This window comes from Melitaea cinxia, chromosome 26 (genome assembly GCF_905220565.1).
Source record: "Melitaea cinxia chromosome 26, ilMelCinx1.1, whole genome shotgun sequence".
Taxonomy (NCBI): Eukaryota; Metazoa; Arthropoda; class Insecta; order Lepidoptera; family Nymphalidae; genus Melitaea; species Melitaea cinxia.
In genome coordinates, this window is record NC_059419.1 from 9,068,670 (window position 1) to 9,082,821 (window position 14,152).

The 14,152-nt window shown below is 42.5% G+C and overlaps 1 protein-coding gene across 1 annotated transcript in view; it reads right to left on the bottom strand.

Moving 5' to 3' along the window:
* LOC123666459 (serine/threonine-protein kinase WNK1-like) overlaps positions 1–14,152 on the bottom strand; it is a 71,795-nt gene that overhangs the window by 4,731 nt on the left and 52,912 nt on the right. The window contains exons 20-31 of the mRNA XM_045600551.1: positions 13,914–14,128; positions 13,296–13,424; positions 12,264–12,498; positions 10,838–11,777; positions 9,927–10,012; positions 7,644–7,817; positions 6,636–6,821; positions 5,018–5,127; positions 3,368–3,442; positions 2,141–2,290; positions 1,887–1,944; positions 1,108–1,191 (exon numbers count right to left, since the gene is read on the bottom strand). Coding sequence (XP_045456507.1) covers positions 1,108–1,191; positions 1,887–1,944; positions 2,141–2,290; positions 3,368–3,442; positions 5,018–5,127; positions 6,636–6,821; positions 7,644–7,817; positions 9,927–10,012; positions 10,838–11,777; positions 12,264–12,498; positions 13,296–13,424; positions 13,914–14,128 — 2,442 coding nt within the window. The remainder of the gene's footprint in view (positions 1–1,107; positions 1,192–1,886; positions 1,945–2,140; positions 2,291–3,367; positions 3,443–5,017; positions 5,128–6,635; positions 6,822–7,643; positions 7,818–9,926; positions 10,013–10,837; positions 11,778–12,263; positions 12,499–13,295; positions 13,425–13,913; positions 14,129–14,152) is intronic.

Here is a 14,152-nt window from a genome sequence, read left to right on the forward strand (position 1 = left end):
CGGGCGGGGGCAGGCAGTCACCGAGCGGCGCGGGCAGCAGGCGGCACAGCGCGTAGCCCCGCGCGATAATATAAGGGGCCGAGTAGAAGTGGACACAGAGGGGGGCGGGGCAGGGGGACGCGGGGGCAGGCTGGGGCGGGCGGGGGCAGGCAGTCACCGAGCGGCGCGGGCAGCAGGCGGCACAGCGCGTAGCCCCGCGCGATAATATAAGGGGCCGAGTAGAAGTGGACACAGAGGGGGGCGGGGCAGGGGGACGCGGGGGCAGGCTGGGGCGGGCGGGGGCAGGCAGTCACCGAGCGGCGCGGGCAGCAGGCGGCACAGCGCGTAGCCCCGCGCGATAATATAAGGGGCCGAGTAGAAGTGGACACAGAGGGGGGCGGGGCAGGGGGACGCGGGGGCAGGCTGGGGCGGGCGGGGGCAGGCAGTCACCGAGCGGCGCGGGCAGCAGGCGGCACAGCGCGTAGCCCCGCGCGATAATATAAGGGGCCGAGTAGAAGTGGACAGAGGGGGGCGGGGCAGGGGGACGCGGGGGCAGGCTGGGGCGGGCGGGGGCAGGCAGTCACCGAGTGGCGCGGGCAGCAGGCGGCACAGCGCGTAGCCCCGCGCGATAATATAAGGGGCCGAGTAGAAGTGGACACAGAGGGGGGCGGGGCAGGGGGACGCGGGGGCAGGCTGGGGCGGGCGGGGGCAGGCAGTCACCGAGCGGCGCGGGCAGCAGGCGGCACAGCGCGTAGCCCCGCGCGATAATATAAGGGGCCGAGTAGAAGTGGACACAGAGGGGGGCGGGGCAGGGGGACGCGGGGGCAGGCTGGGGCGGGCGGGGGCAGGCAGTCACCGAGCGGCGCGGGCAGCAGGCGGCACAGCGCGTAGCCCCGCGCGATAATATAAGGGGCCGAGTAGAAGTGGACACAGAGGGGGGCGGGGCAGGGGGACGCGGGGGCAGGCTGGGGCGGGCGGGGGCAGGCAGTCACCGAGCGGCGCGGGCAGCAGGCGGCACAGCGCGTAGCCCCGCGCGATAATATAAGGGGCCGAGTAGAAGTGGACACAGAGGGGGGCGGGGCAGGGGGACGCGGGGGCAGGCTGGGGCGGGCGGGGGCAGGCAGTCACCGAGCGGCGCGGGCAGCAAGCGGCACAGCGCGTAGCCCCGCAGCGCCGCCGCGCGCGCCAGCTGGAAGCGCCCGCCCGCGCGCTCTGCGGACAGCGAACAGCGAACAGTGACTTCTCGCGTCGCATTCTTACGAGTTTACTACCTGACTCGGCAAACGTTGTATTGTCGCTAAACGCTATTAAAAATAGATGTCGGTGGTAGCAGGGTGAAAATTTAAGGTTGTGTATAGTTTTCAATGCCAAATTATAATAAAGTAAAAATAATAAAGTCTGCCAAAAAAATATAAACCCTTATAACTTAGGGGTTCATAAAATAGTTTACGACCGATTCTCACACCTACACAAAAAATTTCATAAGAATCGGTTAAGCCGTTTCGGAGGAGTTCGGTCCCTAACACTGTGACATGAGAATTTTATGAATTAGATTTGTGTATATTTCGTTCGTCTCCGAATACATTGCAAACTATTTTTGTACCCCAAGTTATGATAATATCCCTGTAGCTGAACAACGTTTGTCGAGTCGGCTTGTGTTACTATAATTATATTTAGAAGAATTCGTAACAAACAGACAATTAATTATCACATTAGAATATGCTCTTTTTGTCAAAAATATTTACATAAATACGAAGATCACACGATTAAATAAAAAATACTGTTTGATCGATATTGTAAAATAATTTCTTCATCTCTTTATTTATCAAATTAAATATAACAATATTAATTATAATAAACTTCAAATTGAACGACAATCACTATTGTTATCACTAAGAAAAACTAACCTTCATAATTATTGACAGCAGTTTCGCTAATATCTGTCCCGTGTTCACTGAACGCATCCTGAAAATTGTATGAAAAAACGATTTTTATTATTATAAATGTTTTTTAATACATATTATTTTTATCACGTACACATACGAGAATGTAACCATTTCACATTTAATCTACTCGAATTTCCACCCGGCCTCACCGGCGGGGTGTGTAAAGATATTTCCCAGCGTCAAAAATAAATAATAAGCTATGCACAGGTGCGCACCTTGGCCTGCGTGTTCTTGTGGTGCATGCTGATCTTGCTGAGCTGCTGGTCGAGGTGCGCGAGGCGCTGCGCGTGCGACGCGTCCGCGCCCTCCCCGCCCTCGCCGCCCTCGCCGCCCTCCGTGCCCTCGCCGCCCGCCTCTGTCGCGCGCTTCACGCATATTCAATTATTTACGTTAAAATTATTTTTGTTTCTTATAATTACAGCAGCAATTACTGTTAAAAAAATGTATGTATAGTTCGCGTCATGTAAAAAGAACGCTGAAAGAAACTGGAGGGGGTGCGTTTGCGCATGGGTATACTCGCGCACAAGTACTACTGTTTTATTTTTTAATTAGGCTTTCACTCGCGGCTTCGTATAATGGTTATTGGTAGGTACATTAAAAAATACTAGAAATACCAGTGCGAATTATTCGGACTAAATAAGTATAATAATTATCACTTTACAAAATCACAATTTTTTTTTAAACAAAAGCAATAACAAATTTTTTTAGTTATTGAAATGTCGTATTCAAAAATAATAATTATCTGTACTCTCGATATTCGTATCTTAATAGTTTTTATGTGTTTAAAATGATAAATTGATATTTGTTTTTTAGTGAAATAAATAGTAAATGGAGAATTTTGTAATTTAAAACTTTTGTGCGCGATAATATTTTGAGTCGACGTCGAACTGTCAACCGCTGTCAACCAATAGCACACCGGCAAGCATGCGACACATGATAAACACTCCCGTCCCCGTACCACCAAATAGACCGATAAATCGCTTCTGCGCAGCTTCAAGGCCAGCGTTCTTTTTACATGACGCGAACTATACCATCATTTAAATAAATAATTATAGTAACGTTCAATGTCGATATTAGTTAGCGTTGAGCAAACATGATAATATTATGTAAATAATAACTTTAAATAAAAGGTTATATGCAACGAACGCGATTTCCCAAACATTAAAGGTTACCGCTCCGCTTGTAAATAAATAAATTAATTAATAAATCTAAAATCAACTAGCAAATCTTTTTTTTTAATCATCTAGTAGCCCCCGAGATTAATTAATACCATTTAGCAAACTGTATGTAATTTACTTTGGAATTTGTTTGATAATAAGTTTACATACATTATGAAACAAATATTAAGAGTGAAATAAAATACTTGAAATTAACTATGAACAAAATAAATATTGACGACGATTTTTTAGTTATAAGTACAATTTTGGCATATTGAAGCCTACCTTGTGTCCGGCAAGTCTCTGCGTCGGAGATAACGCAGGACTGTATTCTAGAGGAGATTGTGGAGACGTTGGGCCCTAAAATGCAAATATAAAAAATCAAGTTTAAGAGTTGATGAAGCGCAAAAAATATAATAAATGCTAAACGGCATCTATGCACATAAATAAAATTGGAGTGTGTCTGTTTGTAATATTAAAATAACCGCTTTTACTAATTGCATATGGATGCATACACAGTACATACACCAAAATAAAAAAAATTATAATTTTTATCTGTCTGTCTGTCTGTTTGTTCCGGCTACTCTCTGAAACTGATTTTGACAGCAGATTCAATGGCAGATAGCTGTGTGGCTACGGCAGTAAAGAATATAGCCACCCTCTCTCTTCCCGTGGGTGTCGTAAGAGGCGACTAAGGGATAACACAATTCTACTACCACCTTGGAATTTAAAAAGCCGACAGATGGTGGGATAGCCATCCAACTGCTGTCTTTGAAATACTCAGGCGGATCTCTGCGGTCCCTAACCCGCCTACCCAGAGTGGTGACTATGGGCAAAACACATGAGTTCACTTCATTTTTGGCGCGAACTTGTGGAGGCCTATGTCCAGTAGTGGACTGCGATAGGCTGAAATGATGATGAAATGATGAGAACAGTGGTTTCAACGAAAAAAAAAAAATAATGAAATAATACTGAGCTTTAAAGTTATGCAATATTTAATGTATTTCTTAAAACTTTTACACAAGATGAATAGCAGGCGATCAATTTAGAGATCATGAACTATCGTAAGATGAATGCTTTTAGGAGTTTACTCTGAAGGCACTCTGAAGGTATAACTGAGGTAGGGCACAGCAGGAATTTCCTGCTCAAAATATGGAGCAGCCCGACTGGGGTAGTACCTCGACCTTACAGAAGATCACAGCTAAATAATACTGTTTTCAAGCAGTATTGTGTTCCTGTTGGTGAGTAAGGTGACCAGAGCTCCTGGGGGGATTGGGGATTAGGTCGGCAACGCGCTTTCGATGCTTCTGGTGTTGTAAGCGTCTATAAGCTACGGTAATCTCTTAACATCAGGTGAGCCGTACGCTTGTTTGCCGACCTAGTGATATAAAAAAAAAGAAAGCAACGATATACAAGTAAGTAACGGGACTACCGCGGGCTATGAAAAAACTATGGGGAGCGAAATCGTGTAAAACAGTAACGCTCAGCAATGATGTTTTACCGCACAACCTCTCTCGCGAGAAGACATTAATATAATTTTCAATATCACGCATATGTGTGATATCGCGTTACCTAAGGAGAAAACGTCAGGCATGCGGTGGACACACACACTTCTTTACGCACGATTAACTTAGGGAATAAGCTGGTGAATGCTTGACGAGGCCGTTACGAAAAGTGTGATCGGCAAATTGGCGGGAGGCGAACGGAGCAAGAGAAAGGTGCGAGCACACATTTTCTTTTTCTCTTTCTTTAATAGCATTTCGTATACCTAAGACACAGTGCAGGCATTGTGCAGAAAGTTTACTTCAATCTTGTGGTCTAAAGAACTCGTTTTTTTTTTTTATTTATTATTATGAGAAATCGTTAAAAGACTTAGCCTTTATTTTAGCAGTATTAATAATAACACAGTGACACATAATAAGTACAAACACTCACGCTATGAAAGTTGGAGACCAGTTTGTTCTGCAGATTGAGCACGTAGTCGCTGTATGACTGGCTCTTATTAGGTGTGCCTGGCTGCGATGACCCAGTCGAGATCACATTGCCTGGAACATATACACCTTTTATATTTCTGTATTCATAAACAATATCTAATATATAAAATTCTCGTGTCGAGGTGTTTTAGTTAACTCCTCCAAAACGGCTTGACCGATGCTCATGAAATTTTGTGTGCATAGTGGGTAGGTCTGAGAATCGAACAACATAATAAATTAATTATTTTATTATGATATGGCGTAACATAAATTATTTATTTTATTATGATATGGCGTTGAAAAATATATACAACCCTAAATTGTCACCCTTCGATCAAGTTCGATCGAGTATGGTACTACGTGACTGCAGTACTCTGCAGTCACTTATGGGATGGCTCTGCCAAGTACCAGCTTGCTGCTTTGGAGTTTGTGGATCGACGCGCCAGAAGACTCATCGGTGATGAACCACTGGTTAACTCTAGACTACAAAGTCTTGAACATTGGCGCAAGGTTGCCTGTCTGTCTCTATTTTACAGAATATATTTCGGAGAGTGTGCCCAAGAGCTGCACAATTTGGTTCCACCATCACCATTCTACCACCGAACCGCAAGGCATCGCTTGAGTGTGCACCGCTACGTGGTTGAAATCCCACGATCTCGCACTAAGCGTTTTGCTTACTCTTTGTTAATACGCACCGCAAAAATCTGGAATGCCCTTCCGGCTTCCGTTTTTCAAAATAATTACAACTTGGGTATTTTCAAATCAAGAGTGAATAGGCATCTTCTAGGCAAGCGCGCACTATCTTAGGCTGCATCTTCATTTACCATCAGGTGAGATCGCGGTCAAGCGCTAGTCTATATACTTAAAAAAAAAAACCCTTCTACCACCAACCCTTATTTTTAAATAGCATTTAGCGGCAAGACAACGTTTGCCGTGTCAGCTAGTAATTAATATATAATAGCAAACAAGCATACGGTCCACCTGATGATAAGCAGATACCATAGGTTACGGATGCCCGCAATACCAAATTGAAGAAATAGTAAACATAAAAAATGGTGACTTGAATGTAGGAAGACTGCAGCATCTATAAAAGCCAACAGTTTTACTTGTAACAGGCGTTTCGAAGATGTGACAACTATATATCCACGTTTTTGAATCAAAATAGAGTAAAAATTTTCTATTAACGAGTCTATATCCACATAAAAGAAAGCATTATTTAAAAATTGTTAAATTAGTAAGTTTTCTTATTATTATTTTTTATCCATTACTTCATTATCTTTTACTAGGCGACAATGTACCAAATTTGGTAAAAAAAAAAAATCAATGGAAAGTTGGTCCTTGTCGAGTGGTCTTATTTCAATTTAATTGAGATATGACATGTACTTTTTGAGTCATCCCTAATACTGCGTATTTAATTGCGTATTTATTCAACTAACAACTTTGTTTTACTTTTCAATGAAAATTGAAATTGGTTTTCTTTTGTTAGCAAGCATCAATTATTGATTCTTTGTGTTATTGTACTGTTTCTCAAATATAAATTATCAAAAATAAAATAAAAAGTAAGAGTCAGTAGGTCTCACCGAGCTCCATATCAGCGCGGCGCTGTAAGGCACAGTGCACGGCGCGCTGCGCCACGAGGTGTCCGAGGTTCTGCCCCATCAGCGACAAGTTCTGCCCGCCCAGCCCCAGCGCCTGTCCGCCTAAACCGAGGTTCTGCCCGCCCATGAGATTTTGACCGCTTAAACCTAGATTCTGACTGGCTAGACCTGAAAATAAACAACAAATAGTGATGAGAGGGCTCGTGCAATTTTTGCCCAGATAATTGACATAGCGGTTCAACGGGGAAATGCTGCCAGAATTCATGTCACCATTCCAGGCAGACATGATTTATACCACAACTATTTGTATAGTAGTAGTAATAGTTATATAGTAGTATATAGTAGTAATAGTTTTTAGAATTTTTGTCTGTTTGTCTGTATGTATGTCCGGGATAAACTCAAAAAGTAATGCATGGATTTACTTCAAATTCGGCACGAATATTATTAAGAAGTCGGGTCAACATATAGGCTACAAATTATCACGCTATCTAATATGTCTTTTTTTCTAAAATTTCATCTACAATTATGTTTATGTAATTTGCATTACATTGAATTGACTTGATCGGAAAGGAATGAAATTAAGTCTAATTCACAGGGAATTTAAATTTGGACCACATCTATAAATTACAACCTGACTTTTAAAAGTTGTAAACATTGATGTGTTTAATGTGAGCTATGACTTTTGTGGAAACAATTGGAAAGCTCAATACAAACCCAAGTGGAACATGAAAAAGCAATCTAGTGACAAGGCTACTTATGACAAAAATGAATCTGCAGCAGCCTGGGGCATCATCTGGGGAAGTACCTCAACCTTACAGAAAATCACAGTTAAATTAATACTGCTTTCAAGCAGTGTTGTGTTTCTGTGGTGAGTAAGATGACCAGAGCTTTTGGGAAGAGCCAGGGGTAGGGTCGACATTGAACTTGCGATGCTTCTGGTAGTCGTATAAAAAAAATTGAGAGATAAAATTAGAAAACGCCTGTAGTCACCTAAGTTTTGGCCGAGGTTTTGCCCCATGAGGTTCTGGTTGAGCGTGAGGTTGTGTGCTAGATGCGGTTGCAGAGGCGGTAGTGGTGATAGGCCTAAGCCCAAGCCTAGCGGCGCGCCCAACTGACCACCCAGCTGTCCTCCTAGCTGGGAGCCCTGCAGAGTCTGCTGCTGGCCTAGAATACCAATATCGACTTTAAAATACTAGTACCTAATAAAAATATGAAAAATAAATTTCATGTATAATACCCAGTTCAAATAATTCACAAATTCAAGTCATTTTGAGTATTTTAAATTGAGTTTAAGATTAAGAAATTACTATGAAATTAGCGGAATGAATAAAAAATGTATGTGGCGTGCATTTCTCTTTATCTAGTAAAAGCAAAACTAAAAATGTACTAGATAGTTAGATGAAAGAAGTAATGTGTAATGTACCTCTTTCATTATTGTGTAACTTTTATAAAAACAAGTTTATGCTTGGAGATTATTTTTCTATTTACCTTCATTTTTGTATGCGCAAGATTTTATGATTGATACCAAGATTGATGACATATTAAAAGAAATACATAATATTTTAAGTTTATTTTTTACTTATTCTACTAATTTTTCTTTAAATATTTTCTACTATTTTCAGTTGATAAGTCCTAATGGTTGGCATGCAACTGTCCTTTACAGACATAGAACATGAAAGAGACATAGACCGTGTCTGTGTCTGTCAATAACATATACTTAGTGATCATATTTTAATATTATTAAGCTGCTAGGAAATACAACGTGATGCTTTGATTCTAGGGAGGTTCATCCGTATAAATTATATTGAGTATAATGATAATATACTTTGTTTTGTACATGCTATTTAAGAGCAGTATATATTTTATCGTCGTGTATAACGGGGTAATTATTGTCTGTCGCTATCGCAAATTGTCAAAAGATAACTGGAATATTCTCATCTACTGAACTTCAATTATTTTGTCTACAATCTGTATTTATGTCAAATATTTATGTAAGAAATGATTAAAACGATCTAAAGATTATCATGTATGGAAATAAATGGAGACTATTGGGATAACGACTGAACCTTATGGACCCCGAAGCTGTGATAGATACTTCAATTCACTTCGGAACACGGCGCTGTGTGCCTTAACGTTCACTTATGTGCGTGTGTACTGTGTGCAAATGTGTCATGTACTGCAAGCAATTTTCTTTTATGTGCCAGTAACACGGCGATCGTCTTGTGAGCAATACGTTATCATCGCTGCGCAAAAATTGATTTTACATAATGATAATGAGATGATGATATACTCGTATCTCTCATCACTCCCACAAGTTTACTGTATATCTATATATTAATACGTGAAGCAAAAACTTTGTACTCTTTTTACGAAAATTGCGCGGACGGAGGTGTATTAAATTTCGCACACTTATAGTTTATACATATATAGAAGAGTGTAGAAAGCTAATATTTTTTTTAAATTATGCGTAAAAAGTACATTAAATCAATAAAAAAAAATTACACACACTACCACGTATTTGACACAAACTCCTTTGTTTATTATTATAGAAGTGGGTTTAGTATTTGACAAAAGAACTTTAATAATGTTCAAAGTAACAAGGGTGGCCAGTGTGCGACCACAAGTTATATGTCGTGTGTAAAGGGCCCACCACGAGGCGAGCGAGAGCGCCGGAGGGCGGGGCCTATCTAGCAGGTCACCGGCGGGGCGGGGCCTACCTAGCAGGTCGCCGGCGGAGGCCAGCAGGGGGCAGTAGCGCGGCGCCGCCGGCCCTACACACGCACACACACACACGCGCGGTTAGCACACATTGTGAACACGCTGCCAATTGAGGTTAATAGGCGACCAACTCAGTAGCTCTTAATGCCACAGATTATATTACATACACATAATAACACATACATGAATATTCGTTAGAGACAGAGTAGCGATCGGATATTACTGCATACATTCATTGATGTTAATTTTTACACAGCGAAAAGGGGTTCTACGAGCGTATTAGCTAGCTACAACGCGACACAGCAAAATGCCATGCGTGAGCTACAAAGCTAATCTTAATTTTTCTGCAAATAAATTAAAGGAAAAGTTTGACATTATTAATTACTGCATTGAAAATACGTTTTACACCATTGACATTATTTTAACTTGAGACACTTAAATTTTTTTGCAGAACACTACTCTTGGTCAAATAAAAAAAAAGTGGCTCGCCAAACGACGCGATAGTAAGTAAATATGGCAGTAGTACGTTACAAGGTAGCCATGGCGCCCACATACCGGAGTGCAGCAGGTGCGGGTGCCGCGGCAGGTCGGGCGCGTTGAGCAGGCCCAGCAGGTGGCCGCCCGGCAGGCTCTGCTGCTGGCTGCGCACGCCACCGGACAATTCGGTCAGTTCAATACATATAAACCGAGTGTGCTTTAGACCACACCACTGGGAGCACATCACGCTTTCATCAGATCCCCAAGTCGAGCGTGACTAAAACTCTTTAGTGTATACCAAGAATGAGCAACAGTACAAAAAATAAGAGAAAGTACAAAGGCGGCCCGTCGGCCAAAAAAGTGGTGTACCACCCTAAGGTTGAATGCCGCTTGCAGATTAATAGGTGATAAAGATTAGTTTCGCTTGCAGATCGATCTGACAACTTCTATTGCCGTCTTTATCTGGTTATTGATAACGATATTATTGCTAATAGAGATTAAAATGTCATGTATAGTAATGACGTATGAATACTTATCAATTAGGTTTACGTCATTATTATACGCCTCTTTCGGTAATGTCTTTTAATAACGAACCTTGTTATAATTTTCGATGACCAGGAAACTAAATCAAAAATGGTACACCACTTTCTTGGCCGACCGGTCATATCGCTAATGATCGATCTATACATACAATACATGTGACAAATTTCCCATAGCACTCTTTGATATCAACGCTCGACGACGCCTTCTCCGATTATGGGTAAGGCATCAAGAGCCCGTATACGAGTCGATGCGTGTGGGCATCTCAAAATTTCTTCTATTACATGTATTTTCCTTCAACGTCAAACACGAGAAAACAAAACATGCCGCGATCGGAAACCCTCGCAAGACTGAATATATCATATCTGTTGAGCGATTTCGACTCCCAGATCCGAGCGGCTAAAAGTTACTAACAATACGAGAATTTATACTTTATTCATAGAACTTACTTGATAATATTCTGCTTGAGTAATATCCTCTGGATATTCTCGGCGTTTGTCGCCAGCGAGTCCGCGATCCCCGGGGTGGGGGTCAATGTAGGCTGAGTCAACTGAAGCCTGCCGAGACCCATGGGATCACCGAGGCCCGAGGCGACTTGCCCAAGACCCATGTTCAGCCCCAAATCCGCACCGACCCCCATCGGCGTCCCGACCTGGCTCAACCCTAGAAGCGGAGTGTCGGTTGCTATTCGCAAAGGCGTCGTCAAGTTCGTCAGATTCGGCTGGAGCGTGCCGTTGAACAGCGTCGAATTAATCGTACTCGGAAAGGCGTAACTCTGCGGAATCGTCGATTGAAGGTTTGGCGGAATGGACGTGATGGGTTGCACGGGGGCCTGCGGTAGTGGCATACTAGTCGGTTCGCTCTGCATTTGCTTCAAGTCTGGGGGTCGTACATCGGTGACGGCCTGCGGCGTGTGCAACATTTGAGTCGATAGGTACTGGTGTGTGGAAACGAACTTTTCTGAAGGAATGGTTTGAGTCATCTTCGGCGCCGGTATGGCCGGTTCCGGTTGGGTAGCGGGCACAGCTTCTGGCTGGACGGGCGCCGGAGCTGATGCCGGTGCCAGTGCCGTTGTCGGGGCCGGGGCCGGGGCCGGAGCAGGGGCCGGGGCCGACGCCGGCGCCGACTCCGGTTCCGGAAGACCGTTTACTTGAGCCTCCCAGATAGGTTCTTTGGTGACTTCGTTCACTCTGGACACTTCGACCGGTTTGTCCGATTCGGCAGAGGTTCGGTCGGCTTTCTCCTCGGAAACGGCCTCGCCGCGATCCACGACGGGGCTGACTAGAAATCTCGAAATCTTTCGAGTGGGTTTTTGGGATTTTTTCTCGCCGTTCGATTCGGTGCTACCAGATCGATCCGCCAGCGATCCTCCATCTGATTGGTTGGAGCCTATTGATTAAAAACAAATATATAATATTTATATAACACATTTTTTTGCAATTAATTGTTTATACTAATATTATAAAGCTGAACTGTTTGTTTGTTTGCTTGAACGCGCTAATCTCAGGAACTACTAGCCCGATTTGAAAAATTCTTTCAGTGTTAGACAGCCTTCTATAGTCCTATTCCTATTGAGAGCTCTCGCTGCGTGCGTTACGTAAGCACATAAAATTTCGCAAAAAATCATGTATAAGAGAATTGAATGAAAATCATGTATAGAAAAATTGTAAAACGCGGACGAAGTCGCGGGCAGAAGCTAAATATTTATGTCAACAGAAATATTTATAGTAATGAGACTTTTTCTTCAAATGAAATTCTCTGCTTATAGCAAAGACTACACACTACTAGCCCGATTAGTCTCTTATGACTTTTAGATAAACCGAAGTTTCGATGTTACCATTATACACTATATGTAGTAGAAATCTAAATAGTTACCAGTGGAAGAGGCGGTGCTGATCTTCCGCGCCAGCGTGTCGTGCAGGGCGGGCGGTTGGGCGAGCGGCTGGGCCGGCTGGGCGGCGGTCGGTGTGGGCGTGGGCGGCTCGTCGTCCGCCAACTCGGCCAGCGCAATGCTGTCCTGCGACGCGGTGGGTGTCGTGCACTCCGAGTTGTCCTGGTTCGAGTCCGTCAGGTTCTCGTCGCGCTCTGTAGTTTCCGAGTCATAGTCCGTCTGGAGATAAAGTCGATAAACTGATAAAGAAACAATTTTTGGTACATTAATGTTACATATTGTAAGGAGTTACAAACTCTTCGAGTAAAATTTGTATGAATAGTGACTGTACGCGCACACAGTGCGTCCGAAGACCCCTCCCGACTCCCATATAAAGTGAGCTTTTCATTTTTGCGTGCGTATATATTTATATTGGAATTAAAATACTTTTAATAATCAATAACTTTTAATAATTTTTATGTGTTTAAAATGATAAATTGATATTTCTTTTTAGTGAAATAAATAGTAAATGGAGTTTTACAAATGTCTGTAAGCTAATGCGTTATGAAAGTGAGTGATAAATGCGGAAAAAACGTTAATTACATATTGACAGGGGTTCGTTTACTAAATAAGACTCTTCCAAAAAAATATTGAATACAGATTACACAGAAAATTAGTTTTATTAAGGTAGGACATAGCAGGAAATATTCTGTTCAAAATTTAGAACAGTCCAATTGGGAATGTACCTCAACCTTCCAAATAGTAATTTCTTCGATTAGATATAGCAAATCTCAGGTGTTGCCTATAGGTAACCACTTATCATCTAATGGCCAGTTTCAATACTCTATCTATCTCTAAATTTGCTTACTAGAGATAGAATTTTGACGTTAACTCCATATAAATTGTGTCAAAAATCTATCGCTAGTAAGCAAATTTAGAGATAGATAGAGTATTGAAACTGGCCATAAGTCGTATGCTTGTTTGCCACCCTTAAAGTATGTAAACAAAAAAGGTAAACGTCGCCGGTATAGTCGTACCTTGTCGATGTTGAGTCGCAGCCGGCCGGGCGCGTTTGGTACTGCGGGATCTCGCACTTCGCGTACGATGTGTCCGATGAGCTCCATGAAGGCGTCGCTCTGGGACTCCGGAAGGAGGTTATTTGCCACCTGGGTATATATTTAGTACATTTTTGCAGTTGAGATTTAGTTTGTGGGGAGGGCATCATACTCCCGCCCAGTAAAGGAACTTTACTATAATTCATGAAATACCAATTTTATAATAAAACACTGTTTTTTTTTTTTTTGAAGAGTAACTGCGGAGTTTCTTGCCGATTCTTCTCTGCCGAATCTACATTCTGAATCGGTGGTAACTTTAAAACTAATATTATTTTGGTTAGTAAAATAGCGATTCAAAAGTGCTTTTGAAGCCTCTTTAAATTATTTTTTATTTTTCATTTGAAAAGTTTAAGCAAAGTTAAAAGAACAGTAGTGATCTTTCTTCAAAATGAAGGAAGTCTATTTTAAGAGTAAGCTACGTATTTCACAACTATTAAAAAACAATTGTAAGTCATCTATCTGCACATTTACAAAAATATAACTTAATAACTAAATCAATGTTCCAATTTCGAAACTGTTATACTTTGTGACGGCACTCACAAAATTATTGGCTAATTCTTCAGGATTAACATCGGGCACGTGGAACTTAAAGGTAACAGTCTTGGACTTGGACTCCAGCTGGCACTCGACCACCGTGTTGTCTTCGCTCACGGTCAGCACCGAGAGCCGAGGGAACTTCTCTTTCTCGCGAGCCCGCTTCTTGGAGCCCCGGCTTTTCTTTTCACTCGTGATAGGCGACGGTGCCGCAGTTCCGACTGAAAATATAAAAATGTATGTTA